This window comes from Manacus candei, unplaced genomic scaffold, assembly GCF_025592945.1.
Source record: "Manacus candei isolate 608988 ecotype Guabito, Panama unplaced genomic scaffold, ASM2559294v1 h1tg000081l, whole genome shotgun sequence".
Lineage (NCBI taxonomy): Eukaryota > Metazoa > Chordata > Aves > Passeriformes > Pipridae > Manacus > Manacus candei.
Genome location: NW_026138129.1, coordinates 4,738,754 through 4,758,819, shown reverse-complemented (window position 1 = coordinate 4,758,819; position 20,066 = coordinate 4,738,754). Strand labels below are relative to the sequence as shown.

Genomic DNA, 20,066 nt, shown 5'->3' with positions numbered 1-20,066 from the left:
AAAGCACCTCACCACTTTTTCTTACTGTGCAAGTAAAATGGCATATGTGTAGTTATCCTGACACTCAATTATGAATGAGCTCAGCCTTACTGAATAGTACTCATTCAATAACTAGATCACAAATTTTAGGGGAAGGTTGACATCTGTCTATCAATACCTTATTGTGCATCTTATTGCTGTTTATGTAACCCTGCTGCCAGAGGCATTACTACAGTCATGTATTTACTGGAGTAGCTGTTGACTTTTCTGAACTCCTTGCTTCTAGGCTTACGTACAGAAAAACTGACTTTCAGAAGTGGTTTAATCATGATTAATTACACCAGTGGAGAAAAATGTCATAAAATATATGAACGGTCAACTGCCATATTATTCTATTGTGACAAGACTACATCTGAGGTTAGTTTCAAAACATACGTTTCGTGTACGTACTGCCTTCCAGAGTTGCCCTCTTAAAGTATGAAAGTGTATGATGAAGAATATGAAATAGCCTCCTTCAAGAACTACCTAATAATATCCAGATTAGACAGGAGATTGAAAGGTCCTATGAAGTGATAAAAAATGAAGAATGTTTTGACTTTTCAATTTACGAACAGTACCTTTTGTTGTGCCTCAGGAAGGTTGGGGCATGTCATTCCTTTAGGGGATGCCTGCCATTGTCAAAGCTCTTGGAGAAGTTAGGAAGGGGTGCTCTCCCATACATTACAGCTGTTTCTTTGTAAAAAAAATAAAAGGTAAAATGTGCAGGAAAGCAGTTTTTACATAACCAGACTAAAATAAGCTGGTTACTTGCTTTTAGTATCTCTCTTTGTACTTGCACTTTCCTTCCTTTTCTTAATGGTGTGTAGAGTTACTTTTGCTCTTCTCCTTAGTTCAGGGAGGAGGCAGAAGGTTCTAATGGCTGCCCTTTTATCAGAAGTGTGCATGAAGATAAACTCAGGTTTGGGAGAAGCCATGCTTTCAGCTGATCAGAGGCATAGTGTGGCTCTAAGATTATATATATGTTCCTGGGTCTTCTTGAAGCAAGACTAATGCATTTTGGTGACTTTAGTGTGTTGAAATGAGAAAGCAAATTACTTTCATGTTGCATTCTTTCAGCCGGTATTTTTGAAGGAAACTCCAGATTGCACCTACATGTTTGAATGGCATACTCAGTATGCTTGCCCACCTGTTAAATCTACTGAGTGCTCCTACAAGTAAGTTGTTCCCACTAAGTTAAAATGAAGCTGTATGATGAAAGAAAAAAATACAGCCTTACTGCAATTCAGTGCAATGCTGCTGCTTTAGCTCTCGTGTTTTGACTTAGTAACCAGCTAATGTGGCATTCAGTGCCAGTGCAAAGTATTTTAAGTAATTTTTGCAATTTGTGTTTGTGAAAACTAATTTCACGGAAGAAGAATACTTTGAGATTCTTAATAATAAAAGGGAACTTTTGGGTATGCAGTTATTGATGGTTGAAGGCTAAGTATGCTAGGTTGTTGCAAGTATCTGGTTATTATTTAACTATAGCTAATTTTAAACAAGAATACAACTGCTATCTGTTTGGAACTTCCACCAAGCAAAGCTCCAGGAAAAAATGTCATTTATATCTGTCACCACCAAGCATTAGCTCATTAAGATTTGATAAGTGGGGTCAAATGTGGCTAATAATTGACCCACATAGGTTTCCACCTTCATGTTAAAGTGCATTGTAACTGTGTTTGTGGTTGCCATGCACTGAAAGATGACATGCTCCAATTAAAAGTTGAATTACTCCTGCATTATCTGAGGGCTGTGTGTGTGTGGACAGTTAACTGTGGGGGTAGATGGCGCAGTGATATATCTCTGTACCAAATCTGAAGTTTCTGGGGAACAATGAGCCTGCAGATTTCTTTTTCAGCATGATACTCTGCTTAGAGTTACTGCATAACTTAAGAATTGTAACTTTAAAATACTTAATTTTTTTACATGCCTCTTAATCTTTTTGTACAGGGATGATGATGGAAACTTCTATGACTTTTCGTCCCTAATGCGACATAGAGAGAACTGGGAGGCGATTGCTGTATCTGCTACAACACAGAAATACTATATTAATGTCTGCAAACCCTTAGTACCATATGGTGCTGCACGTAAGAGCAAAATAAAAATACAGTCTTCCTGTTGTAGCTAGGGAAGGCAAAATTGGTAGGACAGTAGTGCTGGTGGCTGTTCTGAGTGAAAAAATCACAAAGCAAAGTATGTGGAGACAGTGGTGTGATTTCATCACCAAAGTGAAGGATAGGTTGTGGATCTGATTTCCATTTTCTTAGAGGGTGAGATTCACTAGCAGCTCTTATCTTCGCATGATAAATGCTGTCCTTATCCAAAGTCTGCTGTAGCTCTTAAAGATTAAAATAATTTCTTGGCACAAGATGCTAACTTCAGAATTTTTCTGTGGCATCTTCTGAGTGAATCTGTGTTTTGTGCAGTGGAAGACCAGGTAACAGACTGTAGCCTTCCACTCTGTGTAGTAATCTACTTCCCCAGTAGTAGCTGCCACTACTTTCTGCATGACCTTCAGTAAAGTGAGGATATTGCTGCTACTTGTGATTTTTGGGGAAAATGCACCCCACTGAGTATGGTTTGGACAGTGGCTTGGAGATATACCTGAAAGTAAAGTAGTGAAGTTTTATTCCAGGCGAGTATGTGACAAACAAGAAATGTTTGGAGTGATAATGCAGTTTTTGTTTATCTGTATAGGTTCCTGTCCTTCTGATGCTGCTGCCTCCCTCATGGAGGGTACAAAATGTACCAGTCTTGGGGAGGTGGCTGATGGTCCCCGGAGGGAAAATGGAATTTCTGTTCTGAAGTATATTAATGGAGAGCAGTGTCCAGATAAAATTCGCAAGAGAACAACAATATTGCGCCTCAAGTGTGATGAAAGCAGAATTGTAAGTGGGCTCCTTCTAGTGGAGTTTTATATCACTGTGTGTGTATGGAGAATGTGGGCACCTCTTATCCATTCCCTAATCATCTGTAGTTGAATGGGAGCCAGTCTTGCAAGCAGACTGACTTAGAAGTACTTGAATTTTAGATGCTGTGCAATTTTTGAGATCTTTTTGTAGAATCTGCTAGCACAGATTTTACCATCTGTAATAGATAAAATTGTCTGCTTATGTCTTGAAGATGAATGTAGTGCAGGTAGGGAAGTGTTTCAAGTAGTAAATAATGCTATTTGCTGTGTAGTTCTTGCTCTTAGTTCATAGCTCTTGCACACTCTATGCCTTGCTGTTAAGTACACTTCTATTTTCTATTGCCCTAGGCTGCCTTTAGCTCTTCTCTCATTAATTTGATTTCTCCTGATAATGATTCTGTACTGTTGTATATTTGAAATAATGAGAGTTAAATACTCTGTCCTTGGATTAATTCACTGGACTGTGATGGTCTGTTAAGTCCTAGGACTGGCGTTTGAACTGAGCTCAGCTGCAGGTATAGCCCTGTTGCATAGTCTTACACTGTCACTCTGCAGAGTTGTCACTCTCTCCACTGTTTCATGTTTAGGAATCAAAGCCAGAACTTATAACTGCCATTGAAGATTGTGAATATACCTTCTTATGGTTCACTGCTGCTGCGTGCCCTCTTAAAAGCAATGTGCAAAATGACTGTCGGGTAACCAATCCTGCAACAGGTAAGGAGGAGGCCTCAGGATTTCGTATGTGGAAGAGACTGTGTTCTTGAGGGACTTCATTAGAAAAGTGCAGTGGGACACATCCTCTGGATGGTGACTAACAAGTTTATTGATGGTAGAAATATCTTGTAAGAGACTGTGATGTCCCTTGGAACATAAACAGTCTATAGTTCTGAAACTAGTTTTACCTCTGTTAATATATGAATAAGTAACTGTTTGCCTTTCTAAGCTAGCAGGCAAATAGAGTCTGGTTGACCGTCCTACTAAATTAAGTTACTGAAAGCTTTTAATACAAAGAAATGTCTTGCTTTTGAATCTGAAAAAGAGATTAAATTATTCCCCAATCTCTCTACAGGCCATCTCTTTGATTTGACCTCATTAAAGCGAGAGTCTGGCTATACTATCAGTGATTCACACAACAGAAAGATTGAGTTGAATGTTTGTGCTGAAGCTAAAAGTTCATGTGCTAATGGAGCTGGTAAGTATCTTATCCCCTCTGGTACTGTAATGATTGACTATAGGGTACCCAAAATAAATACTTATGTTCAAGTTTACAGTAAAATGTGAGGGGCAGGTTTTACTGCAAATGCAGAAGGAGTAAAGGGAACATCTTTGTGGCTGAATTGCCTAGGAAAAGAACCTAAAACTGTTCTAGGAAGTGAAGCCATGTATTTCTACCAAACTCCATTCACTTGGGCTCACTTCCAGTCTCAATCCCTCTAGTTCCTAGTGGATGGGTATTTTTTTGGACATGAGGCCAGGAATGTAGATATTTCTGCTGTGACTCTTGGCAGTTGTGAAAATGGAGATGTTACAGGCTTCCAGCTAGAGTGAACCGAGCACAAAAATTTCTCTATAGTGATGCATTGCTGGAATGCATCTGCACTGGGCCTTGTGTCTGCACTTCAAACCTTTGCCAATCCTCTTTCTAGCTTTCTGTCCTGTTTTGGGTGCTTCTGAAACATCAGTAGTAGTTAACTTGTTTTCTAAGCTGCTAACTTGCAGATTGAATTACTAACTCTTTTGGCAAATTGAATATGAGGTAATATTAAGGCATCTTAAATGCTAGGAATGTTGCTTGTGAAGTAAAGATTATTTTTGTGTAGTTAGAAGGAAATACTGGATCGATTTGGTTTTTAAGAGGCATCTTAAAATGATATATAATATACCAAATACTGTGCTCTGTGATTGATTTAATCTGTATAGATGCAGTACATACAGGTTAATGAAGTGTTAAAGACAATATTTGGTCTTTGTTTCAGTGCAGTTCAGCTCAGTTTAACGGGAACTCCAGATAGTGTGACAAAGCCTATCTTTCATAGGAAAACTCAAGTGAGAATAAAATCTTAAGTTTCCCACTGTTTATATTGTAAGGTGTGATTTTTACAGGGCAGTTACATCAGACTTAAGCTGTTCTGTTCATTTTTTCTTTTTTTTTACTTTAGCTGTCTGCATCACAGGTGGCCGAAAACCAGTTAATGCTGGAAAACAGAGTAAAACTTTAACTTATGAAGATCAAGTGTTAAAACTTGTCTATGAAGATGGAGATCCTTGCCCTGCAGACCCTGCACTGAAGCATAAAAGCTATTTTAGCTTTGTATGCAAGTCTGATGCTGGAGATGACAGTCGACCTGTTTTTCTGTCTTTTGATGAGCAGACATGCACTAGTTACTTCTCTTGGCACACTTCCTTGGCTTGTGAGGAAGAGGTAAGGATTACTTTTACAGACAGCATTTGTGGGATTAAATTTCTGAGGGGCGTTGGATATTATATCAGTGTATTTTAAATTTGTTGAGGGAAAGGTCTGTTCCTGTAGTACAGAATGCAAGTTCATACAGAAGTTCTCAAATGCTTTTCATACAGACATTTTCAACACAGATGAACAGTACTTGGCAAAGTCCTGCTCCACATGTTGAATCAAGTTAAAACTTTTAACACTTCATAAAAACCCCTCTGTGCAACCTGCTTAACTGCTTTTCTGTACAGTTCAAATGGAAGCCATAGAGTGTTGTCTTGGGAAGTGATGGTTAAAATCATCTGATGCAGCAGGCAAACAGAGCTGAGGTTGAGTTGAGGATAGATAGCATCTCTCTTAATGGGGATATTCTTTGTTTCTAGGCAAGTAACTAGTAGCCAGGCACCAGTATGATCAGTTTGCTCAGTGCAAAAACTGATAAATCTTGATAGTGTGAATTTAGGGTCTGCTTTGGCTGTGTAACACGTGTTGTAATAGCATGATTTGGTCAACTCTAGCTGAACTGGTGTTCCAGACAATACTTTGTGCTAGTCTTTCTTTAGTTAATGTAGCTAGTTGAATTGTTATCACCATTGGGTGCATGGAGTAAAAGCCAGTAATAGGAGTAGAGGGCTAAATGAGCTGTTGGGTGAATTTGGATCTTTTCTTAACACCTGTACATTACTTTTGTAAATCTGCCTAATCATCCTTTTCACTGCCTTGATTACCTCCACTGTGACCATTGTTCTCTGCATCAAGTTATTTTTCCTCCTCATCACTGTCTCAATACTATAGCTCTTGCTTCCATTTAGGAAAAAACATCTTCCGGTTTCTTTCCTCAACAAGAACTGTCACATGTCTCCTCTTTTGGCCATTCTGGTTTCCTCTTCAGTAGTATGTACCATGCTGCAACACAAATCAACAGTACCCAAACCCACAAACAAATGCTGCTTTTAAATGTAGCCATGCTTCTGGCCCCAAGAAGGATAGGATGCTTGTCAATAAATCAAAGCAAGTAACAAAAGAATAAAATCAATGACATGTACATTCTTGTAGGTGAAGTGCTCAGTATTGAATGGCAGTTCTGTTATTGACCTGTCCCCTCTGATCCATCGAACTGGGTATTATGAGGCATTTGTGGATGAAGATATTACAGATGTTTCTCCTGACTTTTACATCAATGTTTGTGAGCCTCTCAATCCTATCAAAGATGTTAATTGCCCCCCTGGAGCAGCTGTGTGCATGGTTCCTGTTAATGGATTGCCAATAGTAAGTACTATGCCTTGAATCACTGAAATGTGCATTTAATAGTTTAATACGGTATCCCTGCCTATAAACCTGATTTGAACTAGGGGCTTGACAATGGGTTAAAGAAATGAAATGCAAAATTAAAATCTCCTCTGCAAAATACCCTTTCATCATTTTTCCCTATGAAACAGTATTTTCCTGTCCTGAACCTCAGTGACTTTTTTGGGTGTCAGAAGATTCAATTCAGTGATAAATATGAAAAATTGCTACAGATAATTTTTTTTTCATGTAGTGCTGTGTGCCAAATATAGACATTGGGAAGCAGAACATCTTAGTTTACCATTCTGTGGCTTACTCGATCTCATGATAGCCTGCTTCATACTGCAACAGGCTTCAAAATGCATTTAGTACTTTCATGTAAAACTTTGACAGCTGAATAAATAGCAAGGCTATGACAGAATGTTGGTTAACTTGTCTGTGTTATTACCTTGAGAGATGAAGGCTCTTAGCTTTTGAAGGCTTGTTTGTGAGCTGTAGAAGACAGACATAAAAAGTTGAGATTGTTTTTCATGAACTTTCCCATTGATCTAGGGACTGTACTCCATTGTTAATGCTGGTTTTAAGTCATGTGTTGGTAATTTGGCACAATGATGTAAAGAAGAATCTACCTGTAAGATGCAGACCCTCCCTGGCTTTTGTCAAGCTTAATCAAAGGGTGTTTTGACCTTCTCAGTTTGTGTTTTGTTAGGATTGAAATAAAGTAGCTATTCTTTGAGTACAGAATGCAGTTTTCAAAAGTGCAGTACTTGTGCTCCCATATAAACATGAATCTGAATTGATCTGACTCTCTGGGCTGATCTGAAATCTAGATGTGTCCCATAAGTCTATTAATACATATTTTTGCTTGTGTAGGATATTGGTCGTGTTACTGAACCTCCCAAGTTAAATGAAGCAGTAAATGAAGTTCACATCACTTACAACAGCACTACTCCTTGTCAGACAAACAACAAATTGAACTATACTTCTGTTATTGTATTTCACTGCAGCCAAGGAACTAGTCTGGTAAGACATCTATTAAACTTATGTTGATATTGGAGTATAATGGGAAGTGAGTCATAATCAATGTTAGCTTTGTTTAAAACTAAATCAAGAATTTGTTTCTAGAATGTGTGGATGGACTTATTTCATCAAGGAATATACTTGGTATTTGTATTCTTAACAAACCAGAATTTCATTGAGTGCATGAACTTTAGGCTTGAGAGTAAGATTCTGATGATTTCAAGGATGATATTCCACTGACGTAATGTAGCAATAACTTATTGCTGACATTAAACTTGATGCTGTATTGCACCTTTAGATCCAAAACCTTGTACTTGTACCTCAGGCTATCATGAGAACCAGTGTAAGTGTAGAGCTGTTACTGTGAAATGTTTCCCCTATGTTGTAACCTTTTCCATAATCATACACAGCTTTAAAAATTTGTGTTTAGTTACTTACGTTTTATTTTGTGTCAACACCCAAATGCTAAATTGAGTTTGCATGGTGATTTGAGTCCAATGCTTCTTGAATTTTTTTGAGTGCTTTTAACAAGCTGTAGAGAATACTTGGGTATGATGTTTGACAAACTAGAGCTTGCTAAAGATCGTGGAACCATTTTCCGTTAACATGGGACATGAGCTGAAACTTGAGACAGCTCTGAATATTACACAGGCCATACTAATATTTTAGTTTAAAATATGAGGAAATAAAAAACGTACTCTATAAACCTTAACTCAGTGAAATTTCTTAACGTCCTCACGCTTTTGCTCCTTGCAATTAAGCTGAACATCAAAAATCTCAACCATAATTAAGAAGAAAACTCAGATACTTCAGTTCCTTCTTTGATTGTTTTCTGGAGCGAGATAGAATGTATTTCCCCCATGAGTTTTTTGCTACTGGTTGTAATGTAAAGGCATGGTGTTTGTCCTACAGTCAGTGAAGTCTGGCCTTGGTAGTAACTGAGGTTAAATACTGGGTGGGAGGGAAATGCAGAAAGAACAGCGAACTTGCAAAATTAGACCTAATGTGTCTGTGTTCTTTGGTAACAGGGTAAGCCGAAGATGATAATGAAACTTGAGTGCAGTTTTGTGTTTGAGTGGGAAACTCCAGTTGTGTGCCCTGATAAAGTGAAAACTTCAGGCTGCTCTGTTACTGATGAACAGCTACACTATACTTTTAACCTGACCAGCCTTTCTGGAAGATCATTTGAGGTAATGCCTTCTGGTGGTGTGATTCTTTCTTACTTGTTTATTTGTTTATTTATTTGTTTATACTTTCCTATTGCTGTCAACACTTTAATACTGCAGCAAAGGTTTCTTTTAAGCATCCTAGGCTGTGAGAAAAGACCGAAGCATGTGCTATGATCAGTATTCATATTTCTTGGCCTCTGACAGAGGGGAATAATATTAGAGGTTATAATATTGTCTTTAATGTTTTTGTGAAGGAAGTTGATGAATATACTGATGGAGAGAGGAGGGAGAAATCTTCACTTTTGACAGAATCTTGAACGTGAAAGCAAGACTTTATCTGTGGTCCTGTGTGCTTTATCTGCAGTTTTGTCATACTAAGGAAGGCCAGACTTGCAAAATCGGTCATCGTCTTTTCTTCCTGAATTATGCAAGTGTTGCATGAGACTTGTTTTATAAAGCGCTCCTGGTTTTCTAAGTACTGACTGTAGGCTTTGAGGCAGACTTGTGATACTTCTGGTTGTCTACACAGGTATTTTCTGGATCCAGCAGTTACCATATTGGTGTGTGCAGTAAGGCAACAGGCTTGCCCCAGGGAAAATGCAAAGATGGGGCAGTGTGCCTGACATCTGAAAAAGGTGTGTCATCTTTTGGAAACATGAAGGAAATGAAAATGGACTATAGCCACCAGGATGAAACAGTGATCTTGCAGTATACAGGAGGTGATCTGTGCCCTCCAGGTGAGATTGGAGCAGACCCATTTTTTATGTTAAAAATGTGCCAAATTTTTTTCTCCTTAACATATGAGGCTTTGTTGTGATAAGAGGAAGCAACATTTTACATACGTTAGTAGAAACCTGTAGTTTCCTTAAATCACTGTACTAATTTGCAGCATCAACATCTATCTCCCTAGAAGAGACAGTGCAGCTTTTCTGTAGGGATGACTGTAGCTACTCGTTCACTACATCTAGTTTTCTAATTGGTTTTAAACTCAATATTTCAGTATTTCTGTTATCTGCCTCTGACTCTTCTTTAGTATTGAAGTACAGGCTTCGGGTATGGTCATGAATATGGATATCCCTGCTGTTCCGCTGCATGTTGTTAAGAGTTTATACCTTTCCTTCTCAGTGACTGAAAAGGGAGAGCTTTGTGTCTTCCCCTTCATGTACAAAGGAAAGACCTATGAGGAATGTATTACAGAAGAAAAGAATAAACCATGGTGTGCTACAACTGAAAACTACCAGGGAGATGAAAAGTGGGGATTTTGTGGTAGCGGTAAGTACTTCCTGCACTTCATGTGCAAAGATCTGAGCTAATGCAGGGATTTAGCTACACTAGAATTCATATGTGCCTGGAAGCCTCTTGCAAAGTATGTTTTTCCTTTTTTTCCAACCTTCCCCCTTATAGCAAATGCAAGAAAGGAATCTACCATTATCTTCACATGTGATGAAAATGCTGGTATTGGGAGACCGCACCTTCTCAGTGAGACTCTTGGTTGTGCTGTGACATTTGAATGGAAGACTCAGGCTGTTTGTCCTCCCCAGAAAATGGAGTGCAAGTTTGTCCAAAAGCACAGAACTTATGACTTAAGAATGCTCTCTTCCCTGACGGGGTCATGGATCTTTTTCCACAATGGAAACTCGTGAGTAATGAGCAACTCCCAGGGAGCAGCTTGCTGATCAGTACTGTTGAAGTTGTAATGTGGCATAATATTTCTGTTTGCTTAAAATTGTCAGTGCTTAACACTGCATGTAGATAAAAAACCAAGAAAGGAACCCATTTTATCCAAAGGGATTTAAAATTACATTCTTCATTCTCACTCCTTCCCTATTTTGGTAGCCTTTTTAAAAGGATGAATAAGTCTGAACTAAAAGCTTTTTAAAAGCTTTCTATTTAAACTGCTATCTTAACAATGTAATTTTGTCATTTAAATGCAATTTTTTTTATTCTTAATAATGTTAAACAAAAAAATTAATTACTTTCTTTTAACTCAGGTATGTAATTCTTGTCTATAAACTTTAAATTCTAAGCCTCTATGTATCAACTTAAAAGAAAATATGAATGGCAGGAATTCATCAACCTCTCTAGCATCCCCCCCTCTAGTTAGCAAATAGAAATGAACTGGCAAGGATGACAACATCTAATTCTAAACTTATGATATACTATGAGGTAGCAAAACTGCTTCATTTACCACCTTGGTAGTAATTCCTCTGTTCTGATGTATCTGAGCTGGTGTAGCTTGGAAGAGACACTGAATTTAGGATGGTACTATAACCTTTATAACTGAAAAAACTTTTGGACCTTTCTTGACTCTGTTCCAATTTCTCGTTTGGACCCAAATCAAAATTAACTAATGAACTAATATGGTAAATGATGAATTTTTTTTTTTGCACAGTCTTTTACTTGAAAATGATAGTTAGAAGTAATCTGCCAAACCTTAGTTTACAGAATAAAGCATGTACTAATTTGAGATTTAGTTTCTTGCAATCTGTCTTGCTTCCCATGAGGATTCTAAAGTTTGTGTATCACTTCTTCAGTTAAGCCTAAATGAATTTTAAACTTTTGTCTACTGTGTTCTCTATAGGTACTATGTGAATCTGTGTCAGAGGGTACATATGGGACCCACAGGCTGCCCTGAAAGAGCCAGTATTTGCAGGAAAAGCAATAATGGAGATGTTCAAGTCCTTGGACTTGTTCATACACAGAAGCTGAATGTGACAGGTAGTTACTTTTTTTTCTTGTAGAGAGCTAGAGATGGAATGTTAAATCTGACAGCCTAGCTGTAGTGCTTCTTAAATTATGATGAAGCCTTTATTTTGAAATATCTTCACCAGTGAATCTTTTGTTTAAAAACAAAACCAGTAAATGCTACTACTCAAATGTGGTGTTTAAGTCATGAGAAAACATTGAAGCAGTAAACAGTGTTGTCATTAAAGCTGTAAGAAATTAGTTGTCCATCTGAACATTAAGAAACACTTTTTTACAGGGAGGGTGCCCAAGCTCTGGTACATGTTGCCCAAAGAGGTGGTAGAGTTTCCTACCTTGGAGATATTCCAAGGTTGTCTGGACATGGTCCTGGATAGCTGGCTCCAGGTGGCCCCTACATGAGCAGGGGGGTTTGGACCAGATGACTTCCAAGGATCCCTTCCAACCTCAACCAATCTATGATTGTGTAATTGTGGGAGGGAGAATTGTTTTTGTTCATCCTGTTTGAAAAGGCTTATTCTGCATCAACTAACTTCTTCAATTAAAGCAACATGTGAAAGATGACTAATTGGCTTCACTCTTAAGAAAAGGACTTAAAAAAACCCAACTTAATCTTACTCAAGTTTTCAGTTTAAGGAATATTTTTAAATTGGTGCTGAGTTTGTAAAATTGAGGGAAATTTTCCATCCAGTTACACAAGCAATGCCATGTATTATGTGTGTTTATTGCTTGAGCTTATTTATAAATGCATATCTTTTTCATTTTCTCTTACATTTAAAAAAATGACATCTTAAATGTAAACATTTGTCATGGCCATACTGGTGACCTGAACGCAGGTAAATGCAAAGATATCCAAGGATTAATAAATGGCCAAAAGTGTGAATGCCTCAAGTTACTGAAGTGCTGTAATTGATACATATTGTCTATGCAGGGGAAAAAAATCCTAGAAGTTAAAGCAAGGAAGTCTAGAGAATGAGCAAAGGAAATTTCTGCGTAAAAGACCTTGAGTGTCACCATTTTTTTTTTCTTCTAGGTGATACAGTGTATATAAGTTATACCAGTGGGCAAGAATGTAAGAAAAACAAGAAAGTAACAACAATTATAGAACTGAAATGTGCAAAAACAGTCGGCATGCCTATGCTGCAGAGGTGAGTAATAAATTAACATACCAGTGATTTGTACCTATCTAGTAAACTCTTAAGTCTTGGGACAGTGACTGTCCACTCTGTTGGGCAGTCCCTAAAATAATCCTTAGCCTGTACATGCAAGGCTTGAATCTTCTGGAGTTTCTTCAACTATTCACTTCCATAAACAAATGTATTTTGTATTTATCTTGAACTTTCTGGGCAAAAATTTAAACATTCTACTTCCAAATTAGATCTGACAATGGCTGGGGTGCTTTTGTTTTCAATGTTAGTCATAGTAATATGACTCTTAACTCTGCTCAAAATCTGTGTATTAGAGAACACTTACTGTAGCTAAGTGATTGAGCTAATAAAACATGGTGTATTGTTGCCTCAATACAGTGTATTTAACTAGAAGCTGTCTAAAGTGAGGTATGTTTGCATGGATCAAAAATACTAAAAAGGCTTGATGAATTTTTATTCCATCTTGATATTGTTAACTGTATATTGCTTGTAGAACTGGTAAACTAAGCAAGATGCTCTATAAGAGTCAAAGAACTAGGTAGCAAAATTTGATTAGCTTATACATTTTATCCTGTTTAAATAAAGGGCAGGTTTCACATCCTGCAAAAAAGCAACCTGATATGTTTGTTAGCTAAAATATTTCAATAAAATCATCTGATACACTGTGTGAATTCTGGGACTTTAAGTAGGAAGTTCAAGTGCAGCCAGATCTTTTAAAGTCTTGGAACTGCAGAAAAATGCTCTGCAATTCTTCAAATAGCTTTTTTTGAGTGCTACTTTACTATTTTATCTTACTCTCAGCATGGTGCTTAGGCAGGACACTGTCACGTGGGTTAGCAGTTGTCTCTTCCCTTTCTCAAGATGATAAAAACTTGTTAGTCTTTCCTGGAATCATCGGGTCTATCTTCTGTTTGGTAGGTTTGATGAAGAAAACTGTGCTTACTACATTACTTGGGACACACGTGCAGCTTGTGCTGTGAAGCAGCAGGAGGTGGAGGTGGTGAATGGAACTGTCATTAATCCTGCAACTGGGAAAAACTTCTCTTTAGGGGATATTTATTACAAGTGAGTAAAAAAACCCTAAAGAAATGCCAAAACAACAAAATCCCAACAAGGACCAAAACCCACAACATCTTAGTCCTGTAGAACTGTATTGCAAGAAAAGAGCTTGGTATGAATATTCTGTTTTGCCTTAACAGTTCTTAGATGTCAAGTGGAAATAGCACTGAATTCACCTTGTACTGATGATTGACTTAAAGTCCTGATTATTAGTGCAGGTCACAGCTGGACTTATGTGTGTGAGCATGTCCAGGTGTACTCAAGACTACTGTAAAGCTTCCACATACTCACCTTGATGTTAGATCTCTTTACTGTGGATAATTGCTCTCTTCCATAGTGTATAAACATTAGTTCAGTGCTAGGAACTCCCCCCCCCACCCCGAGTACTCTTTGGCTTTTTACATAGTACCTTTTTACCTGCTCACATGATCCATCAGGAAGTAGGAACCCATGCTTCAAAAGCCTTAGAAGTGAGGAAGGACATCTCTGGAGGAATGGTTAAGCAAACCTGAACTCAGGAGTGGTAGAGAAAGACAAGCAGTTACACTCACACTGTACTACACTGTACATAACCCTGTTCCAGAATATCTTATAAACTGTTATATTTAACATCAGTGCTAGTGTTATGCAAGGAAATCTGCCTATACTGGTGTTTTGGGAAGAATAAACTCTGCTTGTAGGGCACACACCACTAGTGTGCAGGATTGGAGTAACTGAGCAAAAGTGTTGCAAATAAACCTATTTGTGCAGATTGGATGACAGGATTGCAAGCATAGAGAAGGAAATAAAAATCAAACAGTCCTGGATGAAGGAGAGGAAGGCAGGACAAAATTAAAAACTTGGTGTGATGTGAGATTAAAGATAAATCATAATTAATCAAGCTCAGCTTTCAAGCAAGTGGCTAGTACAAATAGCTCAAAGTGTTCTCACTTGGACCAGCAATGTGAAAGGATGGTAGAAGTAGTTAACCTTCTGGAGAAGATGTCTAAGCTGTGCTATTTATCACAGCTACATATAGTTTTTACGGCCCGTAGTGTGTATGAGCCTCTGACTCATCATTTTGTCTTCAGTTTATCTTAAATCTTTGGAGGTATTTACATATCCACTCACACATTGAGGGCAGTATAACTAGAAAAATTTGCTTTCTGTGCTTGCTTATAAAGATTATATTTATGCTAAATATAATTTTATTTCTAATGTTGAGGGAGGAAGCCTCAGTCCTGCATCTTTCCTCATTGCTGAATAAATCACTCAGCTTGCTCTGGAATCAACCAGTGGTAGCAACTACCACTGTCGCCGTCTTATCTCTTGGGAATAATCCAAATCTGTGCGTTTAGACTTTAAGGATAGGCTTGCCCTCTGTTTCCTCAGATTATACACAGCTTCTGGAGACATACGGACAAATGGTGATAAATATGTATATGAAATTCAACTTTCTGGTATAAGGAACTCAAGTTTCCCAGAGTGCTCTGGAGCAAACATCTGCCAGGTTAAAACTAATGAACGTCGCTTTCGGAGAGTTGGTTCTGCCAGAAAAGCTAAATATTTTGTTGAGGGTAAGTCATTGTCCACCAGACTGAATTGCTTGATATACTGTGTGAATTACTTCATCAGAAAATGGTTCTTGTTTCATCCATGCTAATGCACATTTCTGTAAATCTATCCAAAGTTTGTCTAGCATAATTGAGGTCGCTTTTTCTTACTGTGTAAGCTCAGTTGCAAGTATGGCCTTAAGAGGGGTTTGGGCTTGATACTTGTTGAATCTCCTTTATCTTGCTACTTTTTTTGTATGAAGAGCTTGACCCACTATTCCATAGCAACTGTTTGGATCAGCTACATAAAAGTATAAGCTCAACTGTAGATACTGCAAAGTGTAAGCTGTTACTGCAAAACAAATACGTTAACTTTCCAGGGTCTCACGTTAATAGACTGTTCTCAAGGAAGCAGTAAACTACAAGGTTTTCTTCTCATTGTAGATGATGATTTGGATGTCATATTTTCATCTGACTCCAGATGTGGTAAAGATAAATCAAAGTTTGTGTCTTCAACCATTTTCTTCCACTGCAATCCACGAGCAAAGGAAGGCATCCCTGAATTCCTTCAGGAGACAGCAGATTGCCAGTATTTATTTACCTGGTACACATCTGCTGTGTGTCCATTATTGTGAGTAGTTAACCATTTTCTGAAAGCAGCTTTTGTCAGCACTTCTCAGCTAAAGGCTCTTTGTTTGCCACAGTGGTTGTGAAAAGAGGGAAAGCTAAAAGAGCAGTAGACTCATAGGTAGATGGATGGACTTAGTGTTCATATATGCAGTGTTTGGCACGTGACCACTAAACAGAAGCTTGTCAGACTGATTTAGACCTAAAACTGGAGAGGCATGGTGGAATTAATATTGTTGTTTTCACTAAGTAAAACATACTGTAGCTGACAGAACATGCTGTTTCGTGTTACTGAGAGGAGGAAACAGTTTGTGGATGAGGTGTTTTGGTCCCTCTTGCCTTACTGTCTGGAAAACTTTGAAGCCATGGCAAAGACTGGCCTTCCCCTCTATCTGCGTACTTCTTGACGCTGGAATTAAAAATCGTTGCAGGTCTTGAAGGAATAATGAGGTATTTCTGCAATTAAATATGATCAGCTAATTTACAGATCTGAAAAGGAGTAACAAGGGAACAATGTTAAAAGCAGAGTGTCTATATTTAGGTGCTTACCACATCCTTGACATGTAGGCAGCCACACTGTGAAGAATGGAGTGACTGCTTCTAGGACTGTTTACTTTCTGGCTGCTAGAAAGCACAGGGAAACTTGATTCTGATTTAAACAGACAATTAGCTATTGAGGGAGTTTGGCCTGTGTAGTGTCACAGTCAGCTGAAAGTTAAATAATTTTTGTAACTTTTGCAGCTTGCTCAAGTGCAGATTTTGTTCTAAAATAGCAGCTTTGTGTGGGTAACTGCTGCTGTGTAAGATCTGGAGTGCTTAATCATGCTCTGCAGTCTTGACTGTAGTAAGTTTTATGCACTATTTGATAGTGTACCAGGATGTAGGCACAGTACATAATGTTTCTGGTTTTCAAGTTATTTTTTACTTAGATGAAATCCCCTAAATTCAGTTCATATAGGTGTTAGGTTGGACTGACAGGATAGTGTGGCATGTTTTCTTTGAATCTGCTGTTTCTAATCCAGTTTGATGAAAGTGGTCAATAGATCTTACTTATCCTTTTCTTTTCAATTTGTGTTATTAGGTCAACGAATGATCCAGAAAACAATCAGCACCAGACAGATCAGGAGGCCCAAGTACATAAAGGTCTTTCAAGGAGAAGCCAGGCTGTTGGTGCTGTGCTGAGTGTCCTCCTGGTTGTTCTCACTGCATGTCTAATAATCTTGCTGTTCTACAAAAAAGAGAGGAGGTAAGAAATGATTAGGAGGCTTTAGAAGTTTCTTTGGCAGGACTTGATTTCCTGCCAAAAGTGTAAGGGAAGTAGTAAACTCGAGTTAGGTTTTTTCTGTTGGCAGCATCAATTGTCAAACTGCTGGTTCCTTCAAATTCTCCATTTCTCTCTGAAGGTCCATGTAAAGAGGGCTGGAGTATGCAATTTAGTTGGGCTAGCCTCTATTGTGGGCAGCTGCTAATTATGGAGGATAAAACAATGTGACAGTATTGTTAGTATTTGATATCCCTCTCCTTTCATGGAGTCAACCTGGATCCACACAACAGCATCAAGGAACAAGTGCAAGTTCTGCTGTTCCTCTGTTTTCCAGACAGGTTTAGGCATGAAGGCCAGAGATGTTTTGGAATAGTCACCCTGAAACTGTGGTAAGAGAGAAGATGTACATCATCACAGACTGAATTTTGTTAGAGTGATTCAGGGTCAGTGTGATAACTTTCAGCTTGCTTGTTGAAATGCTTTACGTTGATGGTAGAAATCCAGTGAAGAAATGTGAGGGCTAATAAGCAGATACAGTCTTCCAAATGTGGTATTCTTCCCTTTCTTTAGGGAAATTGTAATAAACAAGATAACGAACTGCTGCAGAAGAACATCTGGTGTTTCCTACAAATACACAAAGGTAATACAGTGACAAAATAAAATGTGTTTCTTGTCAAATTTTCTTAATATGAAGCTTTTGTTAATAAATAATTAACCCTGTTAATTCAGTACATGGAAGCCATACTGTGTGCCTTCAGGAAAGCCACACAGCTGACATTATATATATATATATATATATACACACACACACACATATACATTTATATTGTGAAATGGGAAAGGAGGATAAAGTTGAGGAAATGAAGAGCTGTCCATAAGTTGCCAAATGACATGTAAATTTACAAGAAGAGAGCAAAGTCTGTTTCAATATAGTAAAAAGCAGTGCTCTTGCAGTCTTACTGTCTTATGGCTACATTAAACCCAAGGCCATGTGGGGTCTGATAACGGGGGAGATAAGCATGTGGCAACATCTAGAGGGGTAAATATGCAGTCTCATCTTGCTTTTTTTTTTTTTCTTGCAGATAAACAGTGAAGAAGAAGCTAATGAGAATGAAACAGAGTGGCTAATGGAAGAAGTTGCAGCACCAAATCAGAGAATAGAAAAAGGAGGGCAGGAGAATGGTCACATTACTACTAAGTCTGTTAAATCTGAAGCCTTTTCCTCTCTCCATGTGGATGACCTGGACAGTGAGGATGAGGTGTTAACCATTCCAGATGTAAGGATTCAGACAGGAAGAAGACTAGACAAGAACAAGCACCCACAAAAGAAGCTACCCAGTCTTAGCAATGATAACAAAGCTTATTTGTTGAACGGTGGAAAGGAAAGGAAAGCAAAAGCCAAACCAGGCCAGCAGCAGGCACAGAACTCTATAAATACAGTATCGTTTCATGATGATAGTGATGAGGACTTACTGAATATTTAATAACCCCTCTTGTGCCTAATCAAATATATATAGAGAGATTATATATAACAGGACAACATTTCCAACCAAATATGAGGACTTCAACCTGAAAGATATTTCTGAATTTTGCCTTTAACAAGAAACCATTAAAAAGGGAAGAAGAGAAAGATTTCTTGGTTGTTTACAATGATCTGTTCAGTAATGACTGGATTTCTGACAAGAAATCTGAGTTATGTTGACTCTCTAGCCAGGACGCTTTTTTTTTTTTTAAGCCTCAGCATAGATGTTAAATGCTCACTTAGAGAAACCTTTGAAAGGAAGGAATTAAGGCTCAATGAAGCCCCTGGCTTCTGAGACTCAAGTTATCTGACTACTGTTGTTTTAACTCCTTGTATTTATTGATCCTCTCTACTCAGGTTTGCTTAACAGTAACATGTTCTTCCTGCCGGCAGGGTATTATTCTATGGGTTCACCCGTCGTAAGACAAGGAAAAATATAACTTTTATCTGTTGGGATGATTTGATGTAAATTTTGGAACTGGTCTAATTTATCTTGTAAATTTGAATATCCATTCTAATTTAAACAGATCATTGGTTTAAAGGTGTGGACTGAGAGGTACAATTCTGTATAGCTTTAGCCTGAAATGGTTGCTGTTCTTTGCATGATATTTTTTTTGGTACTGGTCACATGACTGACTTCATCAGTATTTGCCTAAGCAGCTAAAAGCATCCAAAGATTTTTTTTTCTTTCCCCTTGATTATGGCTGGACTAGGCTGACTTCATGGAGAACCAGAGTTTTCAAGGATATAGAGGCAGAATTCGTATAATACAACCTGCACTGCCCAGTTGGTCATCACCAAGAAAAGCCCAACGACTAGAGGAGCCCTAGTCAGCGTAATACCTCTCTCTGGTATTAAGTTCAAGGAAAAAAAATTGTGCCAAGGTTTTCTAATAGACTAATTTCTTGTTCTACAATCCTGGCCATGGTCATTGATTTGAAGTGTTGCTGGTAATGAATGCAGGTCAATTTTCCTTTAGCAGTCTTGCTCTTCTCCAGGTGTTTCCTCAATAAAATTATGGACAATGGTAGGGTTTCAAAGCATTGTAGAAGTACATGCGGTGGTCAGAATTTTTTGAAACTTTTCGTTGTTCCTTTTGGCTGGCTTACTCAGTTTCAGCAATGGTTTCTTTTTATAAAAACTCCATTTTGAATCAAAATAGTGTAATATAAAGAATTAAGCAATTTCAATAAAAGTTATGAAGTGGGTATTCCAAATCCCACGCCTCAGTTCTGGAATCCTTCTTAACACTACTCTGTAATGCTGCTTGCCAGCCTGGTGATATCCTTTTCTGCTGTGATAGCTAATACCTCAGTCACGTCACTGAAAAGGAGAACCAATCTTTGATGACAAAAAT

The 20,066-nt window shown here is 38.1% G+C and overlaps 1 protein-coding gene across 1 annotated transcript in view; it reads left to right on the top strand.

Annotated features, from left to right (window-relative positions):
* Positions 1 to 19,938, top strand: part of IGF2R (insulin like growth factor 2 receptor) — a 56,739-nt gene extending 36,801 nt beyond the window's left edge. The window contains exons 28-48 of the mRNA XM_051811067.1: positions 266 to 396; positions 1,096 to 1,193; positions 1,969 to 2,105; positions 2,716 to 2,906; positions 3,517 to 3,643; positions 3,999 to 4,121; positions 5,089 to 5,351; positions 6,435 to 6,647; positions 7,539 to 7,688; positions 8,714 to 8,875; positions 9,384 to 9,591; positions 9,980 to 10,126; positions 10,259 to 10,493; positions 11,436 to 11,572; positions 12,591 to 12,705; positions 13,624 to 13,770; positions 15,136 to 15,320; positions 15,741 to 15,927; positions 17,005 to 17,169; positions 17,758 to 17,827; positions 18,270 to 19,938. Coding sequence (XP_051667027.1) covers positions 266 to 396; positions 1,096 to 1,193; positions 1,969 to 2,105; positions 2,716 to 2,906; positions 3,517 to 3,643; positions 3,999 to 4,121; positions 5,089 to 5,351; positions 6,435 to 6,647; positions 7,539 to 7,688; positions 8,714 to 8,875; positions 9,384 to 9,591; positions 9,980 to 10,126; positions 10,259 to 10,493; positions 11,436 to 11,572; positions 12,591 to 12,705; positions 13,624 to 13,770; positions 15,136 to 15,320; positions 15,741 to 15,927; positions 17,005 to 17,169; positions 17,758 to 17,827; positions 18,270 to 18,671 — 3,593 coding nt within the window. The 3' untranslated portion in view covers positions 18,672 to 19,938. The remainder of the gene's footprint in view (positions 1 to 265; positions 397 to 1,095; positions 1,194 to 1,968; positions 2,106 to 2,715; positions 2,907 to 3,516; positions 3,644 to 3,998; positions 4,122 to 5,088; positions 5,352 to 6,434; positions 6,648 to 7,538; positions 7,689 to 8,713; positions 8,876 to 9,383; positions 9,592 to 9,979; positions 10,127 to 10,258; positions 10,494 to 11,435; positions 11,573 to 12,590; positions 12,706 to 13,623; positions 13,771 to 15,135; positions 15,321 to 15,740; positions 15,928 to 17,004; positions 17,170 to 17,757; positions 17,828 to 18,269) is intronic.
* Positions 19,939 to 20,066: the final 128 nt, after the last annotated feature.